Source organism: Pocillopora damicornis, chromosome 5, assembly GCF_964200805.1.
Source record: "Pocillopora damicornis chromosome 5, jaPocDami1.2, whole genome shotgun sequence".
Classification (NCBI taxonomy): Eukaryota; Metazoa; Cnidaria; class Anthozoa; order Scleractinia; family Pocilloporidae; genus Pocillopora; species Pocillopora damicornis.
Genome location: NC_142674.1, coordinates 14,000,236 through 14,026,762, shown reverse-complemented (window position 1 = coordinate 14,026,762; position 26,527 = coordinate 14,000,236). Strand labels below are relative to the sequence as shown.

Here is a 26,527-nt window from a genome sequence, read left to right as displayed (position 1 = left end):
TAGGTTTGAGGTTTATTTCATTCAGGCCACGCAGCTATCCCTGGCAATGTGGATAAACTAATAACTGCAGTAGGGATGACATTCGTTTGGCTCTGCATGGCTTTTGACTGAATCACTATGCAGAAATGTGTTAGTAATTCATATCCTCGATAAGTAATTGTATATTTCACGCAAATTTTAGAAAGAAACCGTAACATAAGGAAAGAAGAGCCTCTGGTGTTATACACGCAAAGGATATGTTACTAATCATTATTAAAGGACATTACGGATAAAGTTCAAAGTTCCAGATCTGCTTCTCGAAACCCCACGTAATTACCACTCTCTTCTGGAAATGTTTTACGTATGGCCGTGACGACGCATGCTGGCACGATTCTCCGCCGGTTTTTTCCTAATACCCCATGTGCCCACCAAGTAAATTGTCTGTAGGCTGCCAAACGCCAAGTTCTAGAGAACAAGAGGATATAAAGTCACAAAAGCGATTGACTTAATTACGCGTACAAAATAAGAAAGAAAAAGACAGTTTACCTGTTGACGATAGGGTCGGGAATTGGATTGAGCCGCGCATTGTGGATTGCAACCAATGCCGTGCTCAAAACATCCGTGTCCAGGCATACAATACCAAATTTCGGATGTTCTGTTATACATCTAACACCTATCAAGAAGAAAAAAGTCTTAACATTTTATTTCCCTCACTGTTTCAATAATTTCATCCATCAGACCTTGTAATTGCAATTACAACTAAGATCGAGTTTGCAATTGTCCACCTTTTGTCACTCTTAGCAAAGAAGCGGTCGCTTCAAACAAAATACTCGTGAGAATAATCACATAATAAGTACAAACCTGAATTGTCGAACTTTTGATTAAGCTCCTCTAGTTCTTGGCAGCATTAACATTCATTTGCCACCGGCATAAGCGCACAAGCACCGCACAAACACCATTCGGTGTTTCCCATCCTCGAAGTATTGTCTTCTTCGTGGGCTTCTACCTCCTGTCCTACACTCTCTTCCTGAGGTGGTTCTTCTCCAGGCTGATATACTGGTTCGAACTGAAATGGTTCTATTCCGCTCATAACGAAGGGTCGACGAAGACGCAATTTGTATTAAAACTTAGCTGAACGATAACACGTTCTAAAGTGATCCCCATAACATACGTCACAGGCTCATTTGGAAGACCGCTGATTTAACATTGGTGCCCACGGTTTGAAAGCCGAAACAGCGCGAAAATACAAACTTTAAAGAAATATTTCTCCAAGGTAAGACACATTTAGCACAAATAACGCTTGAAATCGAGAATTTCGTCACTTTGGCTATCGAAAGAAATTAACTCAATTTTTGGCTTCAGTTCTCCTTTAAATTATGACCTTCAGCGACGTGTTAGATGTGTTCCGTTCCTAACTCATTGACATCGAAACGTATCGTGTTTGTCTTTTGCACGTAAGCGAGGAGAAATTGCAAAACTCGATGCGAGGAATAAAAACTTACTTGAGAGAAAATGAAACTTCATGGGAAGAAATGTGATGAAATGAAACTCGATAGCAGTCGAACGTGCTTTCGACAACATACGTTTATAAAGTATGAGTACAGACTTATCAGCCGAACATCCTACTGTTCTCGACTAATCTCTTTATTGGTGGTTGGTGGCGAGAAGACTTCGCTTGGTGGCGAGTACGTTGGTGGCGAGATCGTTCCTTGGTGGCGAGTTCGCTGGTGGCGAGTCTGCTTGGTGGCGAGGTGACTGGATACCGTTTTATTATATTCAAGTTGTAACATTTGCAAGCTCATTACAAGTCCAGTGACCAGCAGGCCAAAGTAATTGAATTCAGCTCGATGGATTACGACTCTGCAGAACGTGATCCACTAAATTAAGGGTTGACTTAACCTGTTTTGTCTCCATGCTGCATTTGGCTCGCATAATGGTGTAATACATATAATAATATAAAATATAATCATTATCATAGAAAATGTAGATTTTTACCGCCTTGATGTGCAAGTGTTAAAATGAAGAATTGTGTAGAGATCTAGTTGCCTCTCATTTTCGCACTTTTCTTTTCATTTCGGATGCCGTTTGTCAGTCATGTCATAAAAAACCTTAGCAATATCCGGCATCTGTCTGGGAATCGAGATCTGGCCCGCACTCGACAGAATGGAGGAAGTAGAGCCTTCAAAAGAAACAAAACAAAACAACACAAAAAGATTCACTTTACCGTGACAATGCAAATTGCGTTCGAAATGAAATAGCTCGTAAAGATGGAAGGCAATGCAGCACAGCGTCACGGCTCATAAAAGCGTACAGTGTAGACCGAGCCATAAGTTAAAACTGGTGCTTTGTGGATTAGTTTGTCCTAATGGAATTAAGATCGCAAACCAAGCCACCTAACCATACCAGTCTTGGCTTACAGTTTGGGATGTTGATCGGTCATCAGGACCGAGAGAGACAAGGTAGAATCGGGTCATCAGATTTCACATACGACTAAGCCCTGCGCGTACTCACGTCAAATCGCCAATTTCACCCAATTTCACACATATTCTCATAGCATTGATACCAAAACAACATTCACGCATAAACTAAACGGCAAAGATTCAAGGCAACTTTAGTGTGAACGAGTCTTAGAGTGATTTCTCAGCAAATGACTTATTTATTGGAAAAGGGTTATTCTTCACGTCTCCTCAAGTAACGTCATGCACACCTACGTGTAGTTTGGCCCTCTTAATATTAAAATCTTAGCACAGCCTTCCAACGATTTCTCTCACATTCTGGGGTCTCAGTACATTTAAGTAGCTGTCGATGATGTAATGAGCAAATGTGCCAGAAAAGGCGTAAGATGAAACCTAAACACGAGACCCTGCTCAACAAACGGCGGTAGACCGGCTTTTACTGAATCTCCTTCTTACTACACATCTACATATTTTTTTAAAATTTTTTTATATATATGAACTAGCGAAAGGTTTGCGGACAACATTTGTCAAGCATGTGAAAAATAATTTCCCTTTAAAACAGCATTATCAGTTCCTTTCCGACCCATTCTTGAAATCTTCATATGACCAACGGCAATATGTGACTGAAACAATCCTAACTTTTAAATTCGGGCCACTGAGTAAAGAACAAAACATCTGTAAATCAATTCAAATCACAAATCAAGAAAATGCGCAAAGTGGACATGTGTTGTCAGACTGTGACTAGTTGCTTTGTCCAGTCGTATTATACCGCGAGTCTGAAGGGTGGTGTCCCGAAGATATATGAACGCCATTGCTTCAAGTTACATTGCATCCATATAGCATCGGGGTCAAAGACTTTAAGACGAAATTTTAGTTTATTCTACCACTGACTAGTCAACCTTGCTCAAATGAACTCTTTCTCTTCCAGTCCAGTTGTTACAAGTAAGAATCTTTCTCCATTTCGTGTTTTTTAATCTCCCTTCTTCTTTCACGATCAGTTGTCGACCTCGTTTGAAGAATGCAAGTTACGTTTTGCTTTTCTTGTTTCTTTTCTTTCTTCTTACATCTTCAACAGCCACTTTTTCATTATCTTCCAAATTCGTTTCGGCTGTGTATACCAAAATAAAACGAACATTTAGACAGTTGGCACATAACGAGGAAAAGAAAAAAGCATTTACTTAAAGGACAAGAAAACCAGCGGATGGCAGCAGGACGAGAGAAGATAAAAGACAAACTAACAAACAAACAAAACAGTAACATAAAGGAAAAGAAAAGGAAAGAAGAAAAAAAGGTGCCTAGCCTAAAAACTTTTCTTCTATTTCACTAGTGGAAAACTTTTGTCCCCTTGAGGTAATTTTGACTTCATTTAAATTCCTCCGCTATTTTTCTTATTTTTTTTCTTTCTAAGGTTGCCCAGTTGACACTAAGTCTCTTAAATCATTAACAATACTCTTCACTAAAGATCACAAAACGATGTGTTTAGCAACACATCATTTTGTCCCTCAAAATACTCTTGTTTCTCTATTCACTTAATACCTTTGATCCCTGGCATTATAAGGGATCCAGTTTTAGTCGGGTACTTTCCACTAAAACCAGCAGGAATCAGAGGTGTCTTCAGCAAACCAGTAAGTTCCGCTGTAAAATAAAACAGCACAGATATAGATTGTATAAAAGTTTTACCAATAAATGAAAGGAGCACTTGACTCAACCTAAGCTAACGCTAACCCACACCTACCTTTTCATACTTCCCTTTCACATAGAACTCAAACGTAAGAACCATGGGAACAATAATCCACACCCCACCCTACTACTACAAGCCAAATGTAACCCATTTTGATTGCACTGAGATATTATCAGCCTGCAAGATCCATTATTTTTGGTGGGACTGTCAGTACAACCATTGTCTGCCTTAACTAAAGGTTGATTACCTTTCAATTGCTTCAGCTTAACTTGTCGCTCTTTCTTTTCTCCCTGATCTCCGAGATCTTCCAGTCTGTAATAAACTCTTTTAAGGAAAATAAACTGAACAGGACAGTTAACAAAATGTGACATCAAACCTTCAAGGCAGTAAAGTTCCAGAACACCAGTTCCGCCCGTTCCGTTGAAATGTTTCTGACAATAAATGCGTTCAAGCCCAAACCACCTAAGACTGATGTTGAAGCTACTAGTCTAGTTAGTCCCTGACCACGTGATAGCACACAGGAGCGTAATGATCGAGAATGTGCATGTAAATGAATGAATCATCTCATCGAAAAAGATACAAATCTTCGTCAACTTCAATGTCCATGGCTTTGGCAGAGGCAAGTATCCAGTCATTACTTGACTTTTTGCGCCTAAATCTGTGAATATGGTTCGATGGCTTTCATTAAAGGGGGAGTTTAGACAAAGAGAAAGGGAGGGGAGGGGGGGGGGAGGGTTGGAAGGAATTGAGAATGAAGGAGAGAACATCCGTAACTGCGTGAACAATTCTTTGTGCGAAAAATGCTGAGCTGTCGAGCTCGATTATCAATTTGGGCCTTTTTCTTACGCGAAAAGACAAACAAACAAAACAAAAAACGAAGAGCTAACCAAAAGATAATTGCCATATTTCTCTTTTCCTTTCTTTCTTTTTTTTTTTTCATCTTCACCTACTTGTGTTCTTCTTTGTCAATTTGCTTGGCGAGAGAAATTCTTTTCCTAATGGAAGACATAAAAGACACATCAACTGGAAAGGAGGCTAGCTCGTTTCCTGCAACACGAAATTTTAAAAAGAATAAAATCAAGAAAACAAATATGAACAAAAAAATGAAAGAAACAAACGAATGACACGAGAGACTGTAAGTTAACCCTTAAACGCCTATTAATGACTGGCATCTAGTTTCTTCTGACAGCATCACTCCTGAATCAAACATAAAGGTCACGAGAATACAGGGAACGACCATCTAAAGAAACTCTTGAGTGTTAAACAAATTCTCTTTGTTAGTTCCATAGAAAATTCATGGAAAATGGTGTGGAGAAAATGCAAACTGATTTTTAAGGGTGTAAAGGGTTAAATTGTAGTCGGGCTCAGTAAACTCCTAAAGACGATTACGATGTACCTTTTCCTCCTAAAATATTGGTTGCGGCTAAAAGAAATATTTATCATCTAGAGGGGTATCATCTTCGTGCCATGATAAATTTTCTTAACCATGTGATCCATAAGAGTGACCAGCCTCCAACTTCTCCTAACGACTGTCACCCCCAAGTAAATATTTTTTAAAAGGTTATAAATGTATCAAACACAAGATATTGGGTACTTAACCTCTAACCTTGTTATCAAATGGGTATCCAATCATTCTCCTGTTAACAAAGCTATCCTTACACGCATTAGGTAGGATAACCCAAGTAAGAATGAACGGAGTAACCATTACACGTCATCAACCCAAAATGCCTTGCGTACCTAACAAGATGGCGAACACGGGTAGTTCGAACTTGCCGTGAAGGCCAGTTTTGAAAGCGGAAAAAAAAATTAACAAGGTTACAGGTATGGTTTTAAGGACCAGATATCTTGAGTTGATATATTTTTAGCCCTTTTACCAGTATTTGATTTAAAACTGCAGGTTCTCTTTAAAGCCACGAGATAGAGGAAATGATCACCAACTAAAGAAGCTCTTGATTGTTAGACGAAATCTCCATGTCAACACCTTAAGAAATATATAAAGAACAGTATGCATGGAAAATATGCATACTAACGTTGAGGCGTAAAGATTTATCTAACTAAAAAGGAAATTTAGACGAATGGCACCTTAAACTGAGAGAGATTTCCAAATAAACTTTTAGAGTTTAACTGTTAAAGAGATACGTTGGAGATAATAAAGACACATCACCTCCATTAAGCGTCTTCATAATTTTCTCGTATGATCCCATTTCTTCTGGGCCAACAAGAACGACACTCAGACCTTCCCTGCTTGCTCTAGCTGTCCGTCCACTGCGGTGAATGTAAAGCTGTTAACGAACACAGAGAAATAATTTAGGAACGGAGGATCACATGAGGTGGTTGCACTAAAGTTTATATAGTTACATTGTGGTTACATCATTACACAACAGTTCATTGTTAAACGAGATACAACTGAGGACGATAAACGATAACAAACTGATCCTTCCATATAAATTGCATTTGGAGAACAAAGTCAATTTTTTTTCTAAATCAAAAATCATTAACTGAAATGAATTGTTTTGGTTTCGGTAGGTGAACCTCACACATATACACAAATCGGATTTAGAAAATGAAGTTTTAAAAAGAAGTAAAGAGATACAATAACATAAATTTAGAGAAAGAATTCGGACGTCAACTGCGTTCGAACTTTGCTATCCACATTCTGGTTGAGCTTCTCTTACAGTTGAGACTTGTAGCCCACACCTTGGTCAACGCATGGTCGGTTGAAGCAGCGTGCCTCCCAAAGCCTTTTGTCAAGGTAGAGTTTCGCAGAGAATGAAAGCACTGCCGCCAAAAAGCAATCGCTTCCGTTCCCGCCTACGGCACAGGCTAACCACCAACACAAGCTAACCAACCGTACACACATACTTGCACGTACTTACATCAGGGTCCTTCGGGACTTGATAGTGAATTACATGCTCAACAGCTGGTATGTCCAAACCTCTCGCGGCCACATCTGTAGCCAGAAGTAAGCCACTCGCACTTTGCTTAAATCTAACAGGCAAGAAAAAAAATCAGCCAAAATTTCATGCTGGTGTAAAATAAGTCCTATCCAGCTTTAAATATTCTCTGAGGGGGGAGAGGGGCGGGTTTTAATCAGTCAAGGCGATCCAGTTATAGTCTATATATAAAGGAAATTCCATTGTCAATCAGGATTGGTTTAATAGGTCAGTCAGGTCGTAAACTAAACTCACTGTTTTGATGAAAAAAAAATAGTAATAAGATCATGATGATTCTGATCCAAGGCCACATAACACGCGTGTCACCTCGTGTTTTGCGCAAAGCAAGTTGCAGAATAAAGAACGTGAAAGACGCAACAGGAAAAAGCACGTTATCTACAAAATTAGGTTCCTAATTGTTGCTTTGATCTGTTTTGCTGTTTTTTTTTCCTTTGTTTCGTGGTTTTTTTTTTCTTGGTTTTTATTCTTCTTTTTGTTTGTTTCATTGTTTTTTGTATTTTCCATTTCAATCAGTTTTCACCCGACCTGTCTAAATTCTTTAATCTTTGCCTTTGTTGCATGCTGGCGTGAAGAACCCACGGGTCAAAGTCCAGTAGCCTAAACAAAGAGCCCAGTCTCCTCACACAGTCCACGGTGTTGGAGAAAACCAAAGTACGGCCTGGGTACCGGGAAAGGAAATAGTAGAGATATAGGTCCTAGAAAGAAAATTCAAAATAAATCTTAATGAGGTGATTTTTACAACAACTGTATGTTTCACTTCGATTTCACTTGGTACACCTCTGTGGCTCCGTGGATCATGTTCCTAGACAGTGCGGTGTACATGTAGATGCATTTGGCTCAAAACAATAATAAAAAGTAATAAAAAGTAATAAAAAGTGTATCCTGGATCTTGAAGTGTTTCGCTTCCTTGTCAGCTCAACTATTACAAACCTTCTCTTCAATTGCACATGAGATCTTTGCTTCCGTCAGGGTTTCTACGGTTCCTCTCTTGTTAGTGACATCGATAATTTTACAACTGTTCTTCTGCAGCCCAACTTTGTCCATCAGCGACACTAAAAATGTAAAATGCAAAGAGTATTGCTGTTGACGGAAGAACACAAGCCGATCAACTTAATCATGTTTAACTAAGATGTTAGATAACAAAGACAAAAGCAAAAACAACACAATAAAAACTTCGACACTTCGACACACTTGACCTCGCTCCCAATGTGTGGCTTCATAGCTCAGTTGGTAGAGCATCGCACCGGTATCGCGGAGGTCACGGGTTCGAATCCCGTTGAAGCCCTGATTTTTTTCAGGCTTCTTCTTTCTAATTGCCTCAATAAATTGACCTCGCTCCCAATGTGTGGCTTCATAGCTCAGTTGGTAGAGCATCGCACCGGTATCGCGGAGGTCACGGGTTCGAATCCCGTTGAAGCCCTGATTTTTTTCAGGCTTCTTCTTTCCAATTGCTTAAATTGGAAAATTTACTGCGATGATCACATTTCACTTTCATCTACAACCGCAGTACAAATATGAATTATTTCATATAAACTTCACATCATTTCACTGCACGGGAAGATATGAACTCAATAAATTGACCTCGCTCCCAATGTGTGGCTTCATAGCTCAGTTGGTAGAGCATCGCACCGGTATCGCGGAGGTCACGGGTTCGAATCCCGTTGAAGCCCTAATTTTTTTTTCAGGCTTCTTCTTTCCAATTGCTTAAATTGGAAAATTTATTGCGATGATCACATTTCACTTTCATCTACAACCGCAGTACAAATATGAATTATTTCATATAAACTTCACATCATTTCACTGCACGGGAAGATATGAACTCAATAAATTGACCTCGCTCCCAATGTGTGGCTTCATAGCTCAGTTGGTAGAGCATCGCACCGGTATCGCGGAGGTCACGGGTTCGAATCCCGTTGAAGCCCTGATTTTTTTTCAGGCTTCTTCTTTCCAATTGCTTAAATTGGAAAATTTACTGCGATGATCACATTTCACTTTCACACTTGATAAAGCCGCAAATTTTTGGGTTTTAAATGATGGATAATTTAAATCATTTCATTCCTTCAGTAATAGCTGATAAAATACGTTGATGCTATCTCTAGCTTCTATTATTCTGAGTCAAATATGCCGTGATTTACCAAAGCCTTCTTCACTTGTGATCTTCTTTTCTTTTCCTTTCCTCTTAAACGACTTTGGAAGAGTTAAAGTTGCAGAGAAAATAAACTTCTGGAGATGTCTTCGCTTTGCAGTTCCTTCATCTTCATCATTATCACTGCGAAAAAGAAACACTAAAGTTAAAATTTTATAAAAAGAGAGTCATTTACCTCAGCTTACAGGTTGGCTGTCAAGAAAACCATTTCAGAAAGAGAAGCCTGAAAAAATTAAAGTTTCAATGGAAATTGAAGTCCATTGCTAATATAAATGTAGATGTGGTATGTACCTCTTTCTATGAATGAGCTCCAATATTAAAGACAATTCTTGAAAGTGGCCTTGCTCCACCATTCTGTCTGCCTCGTCAATTACAAGATATCTCAAGTGCTCCAAACGGCAGACATGCTCTTCCCCCTGAAATTAAACGCGGCGAGCAGATATCTCTAGAATCATCCATTTGATAGAAAGAGGCTACACTCCAATTTGACTGTTGGTTATTGAAAAAAAAAGAAAGAAAAAAAAACACGCCAGGTAATGATGTTTACATAGCAGTGGAAAATGCTTACAGCTGTGCTTATTATTTTTACGGCGTTTTACGAACGGAAAAACTTACGCGACATTGGAAATCCAACTTTATGCTGAAAACTACACAGGTCAACCGATCTCAAGAGAAACATACCTACATGTACAAGTGTGTGTCGACTGTTTCAGATCTCTAAAAGAAAGTGAATCAGTACAACTTATGATACATGAGGTACTTACATCGGAAATCAAATCCCACAGTCTTCCCGGGGTGGCTACTATTATCTCCGGACACTTGTTTAAAAGTCTCTGTTGTTTTTGAGGTGCCATTCCTCCAACCACAGCAACAATCTTGGAAAAATAAATTTCAGTTTCAATTGTTTATTGATTCAAATAATTTTGAGGGACTTTGCTTGCTGTGTATTTCTCTGATAAAAGATACACGTTGAAACAGGACTAGAAGGGGTGGCAAGAGAGGGGAGGGTAGGGGGTAAATGGTACATCATCAGGGGTAGGATTGTAATTCTCTGAACAAAAGGGTTTTTATATACTTTGCTGATGAAGGGGCGAAGATAACATAAATATTTCAGCCCAGAATATGATAGCACAAAACAATACAGCAAAGCGTGAAATTGCGCCTAATACAGGCGCCAATACGATTAAATTTTTCTCTTTGGTGACCAAATCCTGAAAATTAGTCGCCAAATTGGCGAATGAGTTAAAAAGATTTGTAAAGATAAATCCGCGGCAAACTTCCTCGTTAAGTTTGTTTCCAAAACAGGTGAGCTTGAACGTTGTATATCATCCATCCTAGTGTCCACTTTGTGGCACGTAAAATATCTTTTTCCTAACATAATTTTGGAGGGTCTATCTAGAACGCTGACAGCGGAGAAAAATAGCTTTTGTTTGTCTTTAAAAATGGCGACCAACTTTTTCGAACTGGCTACCACTTTGAAAAATTTAAGAGCCAAGTGGCCACCAGGAAAAAAAAAACTACACGCCCTGTACAGTTTATGTTTATGTCAGCACTGACTCATTGTCAATTTAAGTTGCTTTAGCTTATTGAGGCTACAAATTTATGTTTCCAAAAGAAAATTAATATAAAAAAACACTTTCCAAACAAGAGATAGGTTTGCCTTCTGCTCTACTGAAAAAAATAGTATTAAATAAAGGCTATCGAGACAAAATTGACTTATGCCAATAAAAATAAAGTGATAATTGAGTTTCTAACAATGGAAAACAGAATCTAACTGTGGATGTATACTTCTAAATTGTCAATTTAAGTACATAAAGTTTACCTCTAAAGATGTATGTTTTGCAGCCTGTTTGAGATGATTTTTTATTTGTATAGCCAATTCTCTGGTTGGTGTCATTATCAACGCCACGAGTGATTTCTTGAGCTTGGATGTTCCATTACCAGTTTCTGTGGCTTCTGTAGCATTATTTTTGGTAGCATTTTCTGTAGTTTCTCCTGCTTCTTGACTGGTCTTCTGGCCAAGGATGTGGGTGAGAATTGGAATCCCAAAGGCTAGTGTTTTACCTGAACCCTTGAAAAAACATATTTTAAAATTAATACACTTAAATAACATCCTCCTTAAAAACCAGCCATTCGTGAAATCAAAACTTCTCTCAAGTGATTTTATCATAACTTCAACAGACAATTTCAGAGCATTATCCAACATTATGATATAAGAACTAAGAAACTTACAGCAACGTTATTGTAATGCACATTTTTGCATAAAGAATAAATCTGCCAACCAACTATAGAGGAGGGAAGAACTATCAAATTATTTCTTAAGAGATTAAAATTTAACTTTCAATCTGTCAGTCTGTCAGTCTGAGTTCTTTCAAGAGGTACACCATACACATACTTTCAGCTCAACGGCCCTCCTCAAGAGTGCTTTAACAAGTCATATTTGTAATTATTCAATACTCTCTTAGTACTTAGACATTTATTCAGGTCAAAGACCAGCTCTAAAGTAACAGAAACTGTTTGCCATAATGTGTGGGAAAGTCTTCTTGCATGTAAATGAGCAAGTTGTACATCATAGTAAATACATGTACATATTGAAAAAGTATTTTTTTCCACTCTCTCTCTCCCTCTCAAAAGAATAAAAATAATTATTCAAAAAAGTTGTGGAACAAAGTAAACAAACAATGCACATAGTAAAAGAGACCTCCACCAATCCAACTGCTCTGATTCAACTCACTGTTTCTGCTGCACCAATGATGTCCCTGTGGTGGAATATTGCAGGCGGAAGGGAGAGAGTCTGTATAGGGGTTGGTGTTGTAAAACTTTGTTCACTGAGTCCTCTCTGAACTTCTTTGGGAATGCCAAGGACTTCCCAAGCACTCATATCTGCCATGGGCTCTAAAGTTTAGTTCATTCAAAATGAATGATTTAGCTATAAAATATGACTGCATCTCAACCTCATACTTTAGTGTTGGTGGGAAATATCATTATTTGATATTATTACAGTTGCGTGTGTTGTGGTTCAATTTTATCCTTGGTTCAAATTTTATTTCGTTTTGTTTTTGTTTTTTGGGTATTGTAATGTATGATAATGAGTTTGAAACAAAGGAATTAAAATTTGAACCAAGGATAAAATTGAACCACAATATATGCAATGAGTTATTTGTACCTAGCTGAATATGAAATATGTCTATGAAGGTTACATAATCTAAATCAATGAATACTTTATTAATAAATAATAGCAATCATAATGATAACCAACTTATTGGTAAAATTACATAATTTATAGAAAATTATATCTTTGCCAACACAATATTATCTACACAAAATGTGCCTGATTCTCTTGTTTATAGAACATTTCATGTGCAATGATAGGAGTAAAAAATTGTACTTTGTCTGGTGCATTTCCCATCCATAATTCCAGAAAGTAATTCTTACCTGGAGGATCTTCCTCCAGTCTATTGTCAGTGACCATTTCTACTCTGTTTTGCTCTTCTGACTGGGCTTTACTTTGGGCCTTGTTTTTCTTTTTCCTCTTCTTTTTTCCCTTTGTCTGTTGGTCATTCTTTGTGCTTTTTTCAAGTTGTGTGAGTGGTGTGGTATCTGTTTGTTCCTGATTATCCTGAAGATATAAAATCAAAGGAGAATACTGTGTAGCTCTTTTGTATGTTTTTTTTTCTGTGAGCCAAAATTTTAGAGAAAACCGAAAAAAAGCCTGTATCCTTAAATACAAATAATTGTACATGTATGTGTAAAGACTGAAAAAATGCATGAGCCTTTGGGCCAGTGCAGTCTGCTGTCTTTGAAAAATTAAGGACAAATTGCTCTCAAAATGATTTTGATGACTTGATGTATTTTCATGTAGTTCTTGTGGAGAGTGTTACTGTTGTTTCTTTTTGCTTGTTTGTTTGTTTTTTTTTTTCATTTAAGGTACGACTAGCAGTTATCTATAGTTTGTTTTGTTTCTGATGTCAAACACACCCAATCTAACTCAGGAGTCAAGTCATTCCATTTGAGTTGAATTGAGTTGATTGAACAACATTTTCAACCTTGCCTTGGAACAGGTTGAGGATTATTTATTAAGTGCCATGAAATTCGACTTTTAGTAGGACATTTCCACTTTACATGGGATGGTTCATTCAGATTTTCGGTATCACAAGATGACTTAACTGCCAATTAACTTCTGGTGGGACATGGTTTGATGCTACTCTGGTTTAAAGATTTAATGAATGTAACTGCAGAAGTTACAATTAATAGACCCAACATTTTGACACTCCTATCTAGTGCCTTCATCAGGGGTGATCTAAACGCTGCAACAAAAGGTCCTGTTATACCATCCCTAATTAGCTACCTTTTTTTCTGACAAGGTGTAAATAGGTGTCAGGAAGTAAGCTGCCATCATCATTAAAGGAGCGCGGGTGGAGTTAATATGCCAGGCTTCCGAACAAAGGCGCTGGTGGTAACGCCGATTAGTGGTGATAATTTTAGAATTATCCCCCCAATTGTATGGTTATTTAGGTATGTGTGCTCCAATAAAGCTGAATTTTCTTTTTTGCAAAAGAAAGCTGCTTTTTGATGTTCTTTCAAATGTGTACCATGCTGATGTTTGGTCTTCCAGTGTATTCGTTGTCACAGTCATTGCAAGAAATAGAATAAATGGCATCAGTTTGTTGTTCTTTTGTGACAGGATCCTTAGGTTTAGAAAAAATACACCCCGAAGTCTGAGAAGGTTTTTGAGCAACTTAAATGTTGTGGCTATTCAAAATTCTCTTAATGGGTTCCATAACACCCTGAATGTAAGGAATAACAGCAAAACCAGTTGCTGGTTCCCTTTCATCAGGAGTGCTACTAGTTGTAACTGGTTTTTGGTAGTTATGGAGAAGAGTCTTTGTATGGCCGTTTGCCTTTTGGACATTTGAAACATATTTCCTCTCCTCAGCCTTCGAATTGAGTGAAGATGGTAGACAGTCAGCCCTCCTGAGTAAAGTTTTGGCTACAGACTTTTTATGGCAAATAGGGTGGTGAGAATTGAAAGTGAATTATTTTTCTGTGTGGGTAGGTTTACGACCTGACGCCTATTTACACCTCATCAGAAAAACAAGGCAGCTAATTAGTGATGGTATAAAAGGACCTCTTGTTGCAGCATTTGGATCACCCCTGATGAAGGCACTAGACAGGAGTGTTGAAATGTTGGGTCTATGAATTATAACTTCTTTGGTTACATTCATTAAATCCTTAAACCAGAGTAGCATCAAACCCTGTCTGATTGTCCTCCTGGTGGCCATGTTAACTTTAATATAACTTCTGGTGGGTCGATACATAAATGATTCAACCCAATTTGAATGTAATGGACAACCCTCAATTTTGTGTCAGTATAGACTGCACAAACATGCATTTATGACATACATGTATTTTCTAAGATTGAATGATGCACATAAAATTTGCTGAAAATTCTCCCATTTATTACATTTAATAATTAAAGGTGAGTAATGATAAAAAAATAAATAAACAAAAAAATTGACATACAAATATATTTTTCCCAATTTCTCAGTTACATGTACATACTCAAACTTAAGTCAAATACAAAGTAATTTCACCACGTGCTTGAACCTTATTTTCTGAATTTGACAACGCGGTAGGTTTTTAAGCACTTTAAGTAATTCACCTTCTGCAGCGACCGTTCTTTTATTTTCTTCTTCCGAGCTGTTCCACTTGCACCAATTCCTGTTAGTTCTTTTAGATCATAATCTTCCATGACTTCAAGGGACACAAATCCATCCATTTCGCCCGCAAAGAACGAAGGATCGTCCAATACTACTGGTTCCCATTTCCGCTTCTTCCCTTTCGAATTCTTCTCTGCCATTATGGAGCAATGAGCAAAGAGCTTTAACTGAGAAACTGAATATAAACGCTCTTTTGAATAACAGCAACAGTTCTGGTTTATCCCTAGAGAGTTAATAAAAACACTCTCACGTCGTCCGCCATTATGGATTACTTGCCAGAGAAAGACTGGATATGAAGTTGTACTGCGTGTGATTCAAACAGGAGTCATGCGCTGATTTACCGCGACAGATCTTTTCTCTCTTCGCTGAATCAGCTGAAACCGTTGTGAAACGTGAATGAAAGGACTAACATGGCGAAAGAACACCGTACATTCAAAGAGGAGTGCTCTTTCATTGAGCGCTTGAACAAAAACTCGTTCCTTATTAAGAAAGGCTTTGTCCCAAACATGAAGGTAAGTGAACGCGAGCCAAACATCGGATCAGAGGCCCAACTCCAGCTGAGTAGCGTGCGCATCAAAATACACGTCCTACGATGTAATACGTGAGAATGTTCATATTAGGCCATGTTCATCTAAAATAAATCCCCTTACACCCGCCATATCCGTCAAAGTAATTTCCTTCTTTGAAATAGGTTTTGTCACGACGAAAATTGGTTCAACTAGATTTTGTTCACCCCCCCCCCTTACACACCTTTTCAGCCCACGTTATGATCAAATCCTAGCCCCCTGCCCCCCTCCACGTCTCTTATGTCAGGACTGTTTCCTCTTTTTTTTTTTTTGTTTCAATCAGTCAATTCACGAACTACAGTCAAACCTGTCTTAGGTGGCACCGTATTTAAGCACTCGCACTGTATTGAACGCCTTATTCCTGTGGGTGACGACTTAATACAGGGTTGACCAAATTGTATCCATTATCCATCTCCATTTCCCCAAGTTGCAGACTGTGGCGTTTTTCTGTAAATTGTTGCAAGAATGTTCTAGTCAATTAGTACCATGGACAAATTTTTACACACTCTTTCAGATACAAGACTTGAGCTGTGCATTGCAGCTATTTGACTCCGAAGTTCACACTATTCTTTTCTTTTTCTTTTTCTTTAAAGGTTGAAGGTATCTTCTAAATGAGTTGCTGGAAAAGCTAATGTTTGATGAGCTGAAGAACTGGGCTGGAACTCAAGGTACAGTACTCTGAACATTTGGAATATAATACTGTTGTATTTGCTGCATTTGTCTTATTCCTTTTATACAGTTAAATTAAATTGCTCTCCAGGTATTGGTGGTTTCCTTCCTGGTGTAAAGCAGATTGCAAATGTTGCAGCTTTGCCTGGAATTGTTGGTGTAAGAATGATCATAACTTTTTCTTGTTGAAATTATAACTTAGTGTAATGTGTGTTTCCAGAAAATATCCATACCCCCACCACGGAGGGAATTTCATATAGGACCGCCCCACCCCTTCGGATTTTCCATTTTGGGGTAGCAGTGGTAGCCCCCTCACCCCTCTGGAATTTCCAAAGAATTTTCTACCACCCCTTATACCCCCTGGAAATATATTTTTTTCTCGTAGCAAACAACAAACAAGAGGGACGTGTGATTTTGTCGCGTGTATATTCGAGAGATGGCGTACACGCGCAAGGTAAACGTCGCTAACTAGCTTAAACTTAATGTTTGCTTTATTTTTAAATACAACACTTATCCTTAAACATTTAACACAGTATTCTCAGTACACGAAAGGAGAAAAAAACTGTACAAGTCGCAACAAAACACTTTTGAACTGTTAAGTTTGTACAATGTACTGAGAAAATTGCGTGCACTTGAAATGGAAACGAAAGTGAAATGTGATCATCGCAGTAAATTTTCCAATTTAAGCAATTGGAAAGAAGAAGCCTGAAAAAAATCAGGGCTTCAACGGGATTCGAACCCGTGACCTCCGCGATACCGGTGCGATGCTCTACCAACTGAGCTATGAAGCCACACATTGGGAGCGAGGTCAATTTATTGAGTTCATATCTTCCCGTGCAGTGAAATGATGTGAAGTTTTATATGAAATAATTCTTATTTGTACTGCGGTTGTAGATGAAAGTGAAATGTGATCATCGCAGTAAATTTTCCAATTTAAGCAATTGGAAAGAAGAAGCCTGAAAAAAATCAGGGCTTCAACGGGATTCGAACCCGTGACCTCCGCGATACCGGTGCGATGCTCTACCAACTGAGCTATGAAGCCACACATTGGGAGCGAGGTCAATTTATTGAGTTCATATCTTCCCGGAAATGGAAACGTTCGAAATCACATTGAGCAACGTAAATTTGTAGAAAATTGTGTCATAAATAAGAGAGCAAAAGAGAAAACCGAGTCAGCAGTAAGTTATTTTGAACTCATCTTTCCAAATTCCAGCCTCTAATGTAAAATTTCTTCACACAAGCATTGATTCTTGTTAACAGCGGGTCGATAATTTCGTCCGATTGTGCTTAAACAAACCTTGGCTAGTTACCAGTCCCACGCGCATATATACAAAGCCCTGGATCCTAATGTTTCTCAATGTTACTATCAACTGTTTTCTACTACGGTACGACTGTACTTATCATTCATTGTAACATCGCAAGCAAGTAAGCCATAAAGAAATCGTCAAGTCTCCTACACATTATGATGCAACGGAATTAAGCTCAGTGCAGATCAAAATTAATAGATGGCTGGAGTCAATAAGGGGTAGTGAATGGTAAATTTATGCGAAACTTTGCGAGACGGCGAGACCAGCGTTTTTTTTTTTTTTTGCGAGACCGAGACAGTTATTTGTAAATTTTACGAACGCGAAACGTGTTATGACCGAGGAAAATCCCTAGGTAACCACTCCTGTTGGTTGTAATCTTTGGAGACTGGTAACGAGTTATGGCGGCTCCGTTCGAAAAACAAAGTAATTCTCTTCTTTATTTGATGTTATTTATGTTCCAAAGCGCTACAAGGATAAAAGAAAACTTTCTTTTGCTGCAGAACTGTTAGAAGCATCGTAATTTAACAACCTAAACTTCAGAACGTCCCACTAAAGTAGGTAAAAGGCGCCAATTGACATACGAAGAAAGTCGATCGACTTCCTACCCTCTGGACGAAAATTTCGCCTCTTACCCCCCATCCCCTCTGTAATTTCCTGGGACTTTGACCCCCCCACCCCTCTGGAATTTCCAATTCCGTCCGTGGTGGGGGTATGGATATTTTCTGGAAACACACAATTGAAACTTGTTCAACCCTGGGCCCAGTGGTTGGAAGGATGATAAGTGCTAACCCAGAGTTAAAATTAATTCTAATCAGGGTGTGTTCAATCCTTTGTTTAAAAGCCTTTTTAGAATAATTTGCTATAATTTCTTTAGAGCATCTAATCGTCAAATTGCAGACTAAAAGAATTGTACATACTGAATTTTATTTGAAAGCTTTCAGCTATGAAATCAGATTTCACACTGACTGTTAGTTGTCTAAACTCAGCTTTTAACAAACTGACCCTGTACTCTTGGGAAGTAGAGAAAGTATAAAGTGGAGATGACAGAAGAGTTTCTTGTTATACAGTTTGTGTTTCCATAGTATTTTCACATAAAGATTTCACTTAAAGTGGTGCCAAATAGAGCATCCAGTTATCCAGTTAGATCCAGTTATCCCATTATTTCAGAATTTTGGTTTGTTGAACTTTCTCTGTGGTAAAATTTTATTTCCTTCTCAATACTTTTAGAAAATTCTGAAATTGTATGAGTCGAATACCAGTATCCTAATATCCTTCTCAGGGAAAATGCACATATTTTTTCCAGGCGAAATAAGTCCTGAAAAAAGTACTTTCAGAAACAATATCATTCATCTTTAGATGGATTTGTCATCTCTGAAAGAACTTGTCATCTCGTCAATAGGACTATATGAATGACAATATACCCCCAGGCAGAACTTTTTTTATCATCTTTTTTTTTTAATGGAAAAATCTGTAATTTTGACAACATGCCAAAGCAATACCACCAAACAACAGTAATAAAAAAAGGCTATGTATCTCTGTTTCTATTCTGAAATGTTTACTCATATTTTTTACTTCGCCCTCAGAGATCAGTTGGACTACCAGATGTTCATTCTGGCTATGGGTTTGCTATTGGTAAGTTACAACTCGCACATCTGTAATAAATAAAATGTAATGTCCAATTGATTGTAAAATAAAACTCGAGTTTTAGGCTAATTGCTCAGTGGTTGTTCTAGAAAAGTAACAGTATGCTTCAACCATTCAGAGGAAATACTAAAAGCAATCAAAATTAAGTCATTCTTGCTCTCTCATTCTTAAAGTTGGTTGCATGTTCATAGTTCATAGTCTCATCTTTGTTCTTATTTGCTGTAATTACCCTTGATTGGAAGAGATTTTGCAATTCTCTGACAAAGTAGCTAAAAATTGATTTAAAAATTATAATTATAATTCCTTGAGATGGAGTAATTTTTCCTATTATTAACAGAATTCTAAGTCATAGCATTTATGTGACTCTAATGAGACAAGATGCCAAAAGTGAAGAGGTGCTTGTCTCTCACAAAAGAAGTAATTTGGAAACTCCCCTTTGAGCAGGACTCTATTTCTTTTATTTCTTTTTTTTCTCTTTTTGTAGGGAATATGGCGGCCTTTGACATGTCTCTTCTGGAAGCAGTTGTTTCTCCTGGTAAAGTTAAAAAAAATTCTACTTCATAAATGAATTGATGAACAGATTTATTAATGATTGATCAAAATTACAAGCTAGTGTAGCAAGACCAAAGTAGCAGTGAAATACCTTATGCTATTCTTTGAGTTTGTTCTGAATTGGTCATTTTATATTTACTTGTCATGCAAGATGGTGATGACACGCACAAGCCATTTCTTTGCATGGAAAGGTACAGGGTAAAGTACATTATGGTTAAATTTCCTCTTCTTCCTTTTGACTGTCACTTACCCCCTTGGTACAAATGTCTTCCTCTCCCCACTCCTCCTCTGCCACAAGTATCTAAGATATAATTTTCACCTAGAGGATACTGAGCACTCACCTGCCATAATTTTGCCTGCTTTAGCTTGCCTCAGGCTGGGTGCATTTCTACATGTACATGTACTTACACAATGTATCTTTCACGTACTAAGCACAGAGGACTTCAGTTATCTGAAACATTTGCAAACCAGCTAAACATTTAAGAGAACTGTTTTATTTTTTGTTTTAGTTTGTTTTGGTTTGTTTTGGTTTGTTTTGGTTTTTTGTTTATTGTTTGTTTGTTTGTTTGTTTGTTTTCATGTTTCTTGTTAGTTATGCTAACATTTCTAATTTCCATAATATTTGCCTCTTTTTTTTTTCTTCTCATTTCAGTCACTTTTTGATCATATTCCTGTTGGTGTTGGCTCTAAAGGTGTTATTCCCATGGGTGCAAAGTAAGCTGAGTTTTTCATCTCTTGTACAACTTGTCAGTCAAAGCTGTTTATTCTGACTTCAGTTACAAGCTTAACCCTCTCACTCTCAAGATTTCATGGGTAATTTTCCTTACTTTCTGTCATACTATCCCTATGATGATAGTTTGGAGAATTTGATATTGGATCAACTGATACCAGTGATTCCCATCTTGATATTTTTCTTTATCCTTATTACTTGTCTGCTTGATAGTAAATTGAGATTGTAAGGAGAAATTCTGTCTTGGTCACTCATGGGAGTTAAAATGTTAATACTGTATTGGGTCCATTACTTTTTTTCTGTAGTCATTTTAATATTTCTTATCACTTTCTCCAACAGAGATCTCGAGGAAGCTCTCTCAATGGGGATGGATTGGTCCTTAAGAGAAGGTTGGCCATTTTCCTAAATTTTCTTTTAGGTTGTATTTTTAAGGGGGTGTCTTATGAAAGCCATGCAGTTAATAGAAGGTGTGAGGATGTTTTTAATTCATTTTCGAGTTTATTTGGGTGATGGTTAGTTAGGAAATTCCAAATAAGGGTGCTTAATGGGTAGTTTTTATCGGAAAGAGGCAAGTGAGAAGTGGACAACAGAGAAAGAGTCACTGGGAAATTTAGATATACATTGTACATGTGCCATCTCAGAGAAGTATTTTAAAAGAACTTAAAATTAAGTTACCTGGTATTAAGGTGAACAAAATTGGAAGTTGAAAATCGTGACGGTCATATTTAAGTTGTCACTGATGTTCATCTGAAGGCTTCTTAGTTATATGTAATTTTGTCTTCTCATTACAGGTTATGCTTGGGCTGAGGATAAGGAGCATTGTGAAGAGTACGGACGAATGCTGCAGGCTGACCCTGGAAAAGTTAGTGCAAGAGCAAAGAAACGAGGCTTGCCGCAGGTAAATACAGAAGCACAGAAGTTTCATTTGTAGCTCTTACTGAATAAAATAAGCATGAGCGTGATACGAGCGTTGACTGCGCGACGAGGGTAGCGCAATTGATGACTGATTCTCTGCAGCCTGTTGTGAAGGCGCTCTTTTATCGAAAGTCCTCTGTAATCAAAGGGAACGCTATTACAACGAGCAAGTAGAACAAAGTCAAATATGGCAAGGAACCAGTGGGATCTTTTTACGAAATTGAGCAAACTCTACAGAGCTAGGGAGGGGGAGGGAGGGAGGGAGGCTACATATAGTACCATGTCGCGACTGATTTTAGAATAAGTTGCGTCTGCAGGGCGTGAAATTAACTTTTTTTCTGATAGCCACTTGGCTCCTAAATTCTTCAAAGTGGTAGCCAATTCAAAAAAAGTTGGTCGCCATTTTCAAAGACAAACAAAATCTTTCTTTACGCTGTCAGCGTTCTAGATAGACTCTCCAAAATTAAGTTAGGGAAAAGATCTTTAACGTGCTACAAAGTGGACACTAGGATGGATGATATACAACGTTCAGGCTCATCTAAATCCAAGATGGCGTCTAGTTATCGATCGAGATGCGTGTGCTACGTTTTGGAAACAAACTTAACGAGGAATTTTGCCGCGGATTTATCTTTGCAAATCTTTTTAATTCACTTGGTAAGGTTATGATGAAACGTTCTAGTCGCCAATTTGGCGACTAACTTTCAGGATTTGGTCGCCAAAGTGAAAAATTTAGTCGCATTGGCGCCTGTATTAGGCGCAATTCCACGCCCTGGTCTAATCTTGCGAGAAAGTGGCACGAGTTTCCATCCATGACTGTACAGTGTTAGTAGCCAGTGGCGTCCAGATCACTTTCGACTTTCGACCAAAATTGTTCTCAAACGTACAGATTACTTCAAGCTCTAAGTAGGCTTTGAGTTAAGTAAAATGGTAGGTTTTTAGGGAATTTGCGGTGCTGTATCGTTAGGGGGTATAGCAGGATAAGATGATTTGTGAACTGAATTGATGTGTAAATTAGCCACTGTTAAGAGTTCCTAAAGCTGACGTTTCGAACGTTAACCCTTTGTCAGCATTAGAAACCCTAAAGCTGACGAAGGATAACTGTTATGGCTTATCTTCTCCACTGATTAGCTTGGCACTCTTGGAGCGGGGAATCACTACGCAGAAATCCAGGTTGTGGATGAAATTTACAACAATTATGCTGCAAAGAAGATGGGAGTTGATCATCTTGGACAGGTAGAAAAAAGGGCACTTAAGTCTTAACCCTTAAACTCCCAGATCAAATTTGTAATTCTCCATACTGTCAACCATACAATTGTTATGATGTTAGTTCAGAGAATTAAGTATTGGATCAACTAATTATCCGCAAATTGATATTTTTCTTTATTCTTTTCTGATTGATATTGTATTGATATTGTAAGTAGCAATTAAGTCTTAGTCACTCATGGGATCTCTGACTTGCAAGGAGTGAGGCATGTGAGCAATTGAAGATCTTTTAGGAAAGCTGCTTGATATTTCTCTTGAGCTTGTAGGAAAGATCTTTTCTTAGTCTCTCTCGTTACATTTCAAACCTCATAAGAATTATCTCTCAGTTCTTGTGTTTATCAATTGTTACTCGTTTAGTTACCAACTACCACGACTACCAACTCGAACAGCTTCAACTGGGTCTCACTTAGAACTCTTTAGTTTAGGGTTAGTTTGGTTGCTAATGATCTTGTCAATAATTATATAATTTATGTTTAAAAGGTTTGTGTGATGATCCACAGTGGCAGTAGAGGACTTGGACATCAAGTGGCCACTGGTAAATGGTTTATATACCGTTCCTCTCTTTACGATAGATAAATGAATGTATTATCGACTTAACTTATGTCTCCACAGAAGGCAAGACTTGATTATTTTCCAGGTGATCGCTGTCACCCGAGTCATGCATTCTTGATTTCTTCATTTTACAGATGCACTGGTAGAAATGGAGAAAGCCATGAAAAGGGACAAGATTGAAGTCAACGACAGACAGGTTTGCTAACAGTGTAGTGCATTTAAGTGTGTGCATTAAGTTTGTATTTTGTCAAGTATTCCACGACAATTGCACTTGTCATGGTCGTCTACATGAACAAAGAAACTTGTAATGACATCTATTAAGTGAAACTTGCTAAAGTAGAATTTCCCTTAAGCTTTGTTTGCAGTTGCTCCAACAAGTATTTTTATCCAGGCATCTAATTTAGTAGAGTAGGGATAACGAGCCTTGATTAATTTACCACATCTACAGAAATGATATCTCTATACGTCATTACATGAGCAATTGCTCCCAGTGCAATTATAGTTGGATGGTTTTGGGGAAGTTTCGCTGTGATAGGTGTAATATAAATTGACGTTGTCTCTTTTCTCCGTTATTGGTATCTGTTGAGTCGATTTTCACATTGCGATCAATGGTCAGCTGAACGAACGGCCCTATAAAAGCACGTGGAGAAATAGTACGTTTTCATTAGCGATGGAATCAGAGAAGTTAAGACTGTTCTCAAAACAATGAAGTTGAAAATCGGATTCGCAAGCTCAACTTAGCCAGGGTATAAGAGTTCACGTTAAATCATTCATGTTTTTAGCCTGATAAATTTTGTCTTCTCCAATTTCCCTTATTTGTCGGTTTAGAACAAGGCAACTTACTGAGACAAAAGTTTTCATGATCAACCGTCTAAACTGGTTGCTTCTCCTAAGGATTACGACAAAAAATCACAATTGTAATGCTCTACTCTAACGGGTCTGAAATCGTAAGTTCTGATTAGTTTATTCTTCCCCTTATTTGGATGGTTCCGACGATTTGTTTCTCGTTTTAAACACAAGTGTTGACAACCATATATTTGGTTCCTTTACAGCTTGCTTGTGCCAGAGTTAACTCATAAGAAGGTCAAGATTACCTCAAAGGCATGGCTGCAGCAGCGAATTACGCTTGGGTCAACCGTTCAACGATGACATTTTTGACAAGACAAGCTTTCGGAAAAATTTTCAAGAGTACCCCGGACGACTTAGACATGCAAGTGATCTATGACGTGTTACACAACATGGCAAAGATCGAAGAACATGTATTCTTTATTGTTCTTACAACAATATCTTCAGTTCTTTGGATTTTATATATATATATATATATATATATATATATATATATATATATACACACACAATTATTTTAACTTTTGAAATTACTTAATTACTTACCTTAGCAAGTAGATTAGATATTGGACGGTGTACAGAAGACTCTCTTAGTACACAGGAAAGGATCAACCCGTGCATTTCCTCCTCATCATCCGCTTATCCCAGTGGATTATCAGGTCGGCTATTCACTGTTTACTACTCCTTTCGATCGCAAGGTTTAAGGTTTATTTTATTTTACTTTTTTAAGTTAGAAATCGTTGTTTGAGTGCTTACAGTCGTTCGCTCCAAGGTTATTTTCCTGGTCCAACACTTTTCGTGTTGGGCTATTTCTTTCCCAGTTTTAATCACATTCTTCGTCACGTTCATTCTCCCCTTCCCTCCGTTTCCCTTCAATCGCTCGATGATTGGAACCCGCAGAGCACCATACTTCCTTTTGAGGGCAAGCACCTTTCTTGTTTTACTTTTACGTTCTTTTGTCTTCGGGTTCATTTATTCGCTTCTTCCTTGGCTCCTTTTTCTCGACTGAGGGCACAGGTGGCTCAACAGGCAGCGTTTTGTTTCACGACTCTAAATTAATGAAAACTTTCTTTGCTCTTGTTGAGATACATGTACTCATCGTCTTGTCCATTATTTTATCAGTTGACTGGTTAACCTGTACTGATTGGAGGAACCATGGGCACGTGTAGGTAAGGTAAAGTGTAGGTGTAGGTAGGTAGTGTAGGTGTAGGTAAGTTAAAAAGTAGTCTCGGGGAAGTAACGTTCAAGGGTATTGTTATTATTGTAGGTATTTGCTATTATTGTTGGTGTTTTCGATCCCTATACATATAGCCTTATGAAAAACACTTTTTCACGAGGAACGAAACTATTGGTTATCTTGAGCAGACATGGGGACCCAAATTGTTCCATGTTTTGTTTGGTTTTCAGTTATGTTTTGACAGGAACGGAAAAGGGAATGAACCAGACGTTTGGTACCACGTGTCACGGAGCGGTAAGTTCATATATTATACGCAATATTGTTTCTTGATTTGAAAGCATGATGACATAAAAAATGCAAAATGACCACAGCATTTCCTGGTTTCAAACCTTGGGTTGGATAAGGTTTGAAACGTGTAAGCAAATAGGTTTGTTTGTTATGATTTTTTCTTTCCCATTTTCCCAGAAAGTATTTTGAAATGGATATTTATATATATATATTATCTATCTATCCATTTTTCTTCAGGGAAGAGCATTATCAAAATCAAAGTCACGGTGTGTGTTAGTAGTACTAAGAATAAAGTCATCAGCTGGTCCAACTTGACCTAGTCATAAACATAGTTCCATTCATGCAGCTTTAATTGTCCTTTCCATTCTCTTTCAGCCGAAATATTGACTATCAAGAAGTTCTCAATGGTCTTAAATCCAAAGGAATCTCAATAAGAGTGGCTTCCCCAAAACTGGTTATGGAAGAGGTAACGAATCAGTAAATGGCCGCCTTTTTTTTAAAAATTCGTTTTCATGCTGTAGCTTCCATGGCACTGCATCAAAAGCTGTTGAAATCTTAAAAAAAGAAAATGTGTGTTAATTGTGTGCATTTTTGTTCTGCTTTTTAACAGGCTCCTGAGTCTTATAAAAACGTCACTGATGTCGTTAACACTCGTAAGTATAAGCGTCTCTTGTTGTTCGATGTTACTTGCTTTTCGAGCCATTGTTGCAGATTTGTGTTGTGTTGTCAACGGTTTACAAAGAAAACAATCCCTCAAGATACATTTTATCTCCAAGAACTTCTGAGACAATGAGATTCTAACCTAAAGACGACAGCTCGTTGACGATTCGGGATTCCCTAACTTAGACACGAACTCGTTCTTTTGCTTATAAGGTGTCCTATCCGGCTGAGATAACTAAGAGTCGTTAGAGTCAGTTTCTTTTCCCTTCAAAGCAAATCATGTTTTTCCTTTCTACAATCGGTTCACCTATCTTCAACGTCAAACACTGAAGTGCCTCCGTAATCAAGTTTTCACCTCTCTGAACTTGAGAAGCATAATAGAGAATTCCCCTGTGAAATGTTTGCATTAGTTCCGGAGAAAG

General features: G+C 37.9%; 2 protein-coding genes and 1 pseudogene across 2 annotated transcripts; 1 reads left to right on the top strand and 2 right to left on the bottom strand.

Annotated features, from left to right (window-relative positions):
• Nucleotides 1-3: 3 nt before the first annotated feature.
• Nucleotides 4-1,507, bottom strand: LOC149045472 (P2X purinoceptor 7-like). The gene is made up of 4 exons (XM_089208229.1): nucleotides 992-1,507; nucleotides 841-883; nucleotides 526-652; nucleotides 4-444 (listed from the first exon to the last, which is right to left on the bottom strand). Exons 1-4 carry the CDS (start codon nucleotides 1,067-1,069, stop codon nucleotides 276-278), a joined length of 417 nt encoding a protein of 138 aa, XP_089064355.1. The 5' UTR covers nucleotides 1,070-1,507; the 3' UTR covers nucleotides 4-275.
• A 1,339-nt stretch (nucleotides 1,508-2,846) lies between these two features.
• On the bottom strand, nucleotides 2,847-16,068 carry LOC149045471 (ATP-dependent RNA helicase DDX24-like). Its single transcript, XM_089208245.1, has 16 exons — nucleotides 14,879-16,068; nucleotides 12,652-12,835; nucleotides 11,951-12,111; nucleotides 11,039-11,287; nucleotides 9,981-10,091; nucleotides 9,508-9,632; nucleotides 9,206-9,339; nucleotides 8,001-8,122; nucleotides 7,596-7,765; nucleotides 6,993-7,104; nucleotides 6,281-6,398; nucleotides 5,067-5,163; nucleotides 4,697-4,774; nucleotides 4,364-4,428; nucleotides 3,972-4,070; nucleotides 2,847-3,543 (listed from the first exon to the last, which is right to left on the bottom strand). Exons 1-16 carry the CDS (start codon nucleotides 15,074-15,076, stop codon nucleotides 3,461-3,463), a joined length of 2,106 nt encoding a protein of 701 aa, XP_089064371.1. The 5' UTR covers nucleotides 15,077-16,068; the 3' UTR covers nucleotides 2,847-3,460.
• Nucleotides 15,347-26,238, top strand: LOC149045470 (RNA-splicing ligase RtcB homolog; annotated as a pseudogene).
• The last annotated feature ends 289 nt before the right edge of the window (nucleotides 26,239-26,527 follow it).

Excerpts from the sequence above, each read along its gene's own strand:
- LOC149045472 (XM_089208229.1), bottom strand. The coding sequence starts at position 1,069 with ATGAGCGGAATAGAACCATTTCAGTTCGAACCAGTATATCAGCCTGGA. Across the intron at positions 653-840 it reads TCAAAAGTTCGACAATTCAG|GTGTTAGATGTATAACAGAA; the intron begins GTTTGTACTTAT and ends TCTTCTTGATAG. Across the intron at positions 445-525 it reads CCCGACCCTATCGTCAACAG|AACTTGGCGTTTGGCAGCCT; the intron begins GTAAACTGTCTT and ends CTTGTTCTCTAG.
- LOC149045471 (XM_089208245.1), bottom strand. The coding sequence starts at position 15,076 with ATGGCAGAGAAGAATTCGAAAGGGAAGAAGCGGAAATGGGAACCAGTA. Across the intron at positions 9,340-9,507 it reads GAGCTCATTCATAGAAAGAG|TGATAATGATGAAGATGAAG; the intron begins GTACATACCACA and ends TCTTTTTCGCAG. Across the intron at positions 6,399-6,992 it reads AAGTCCCGAAGGACCCTGAT|CTTTACATTCACCGCAGTGG; the intron begins GTAAGTACGTGC and ends GTTCGTTAACAG.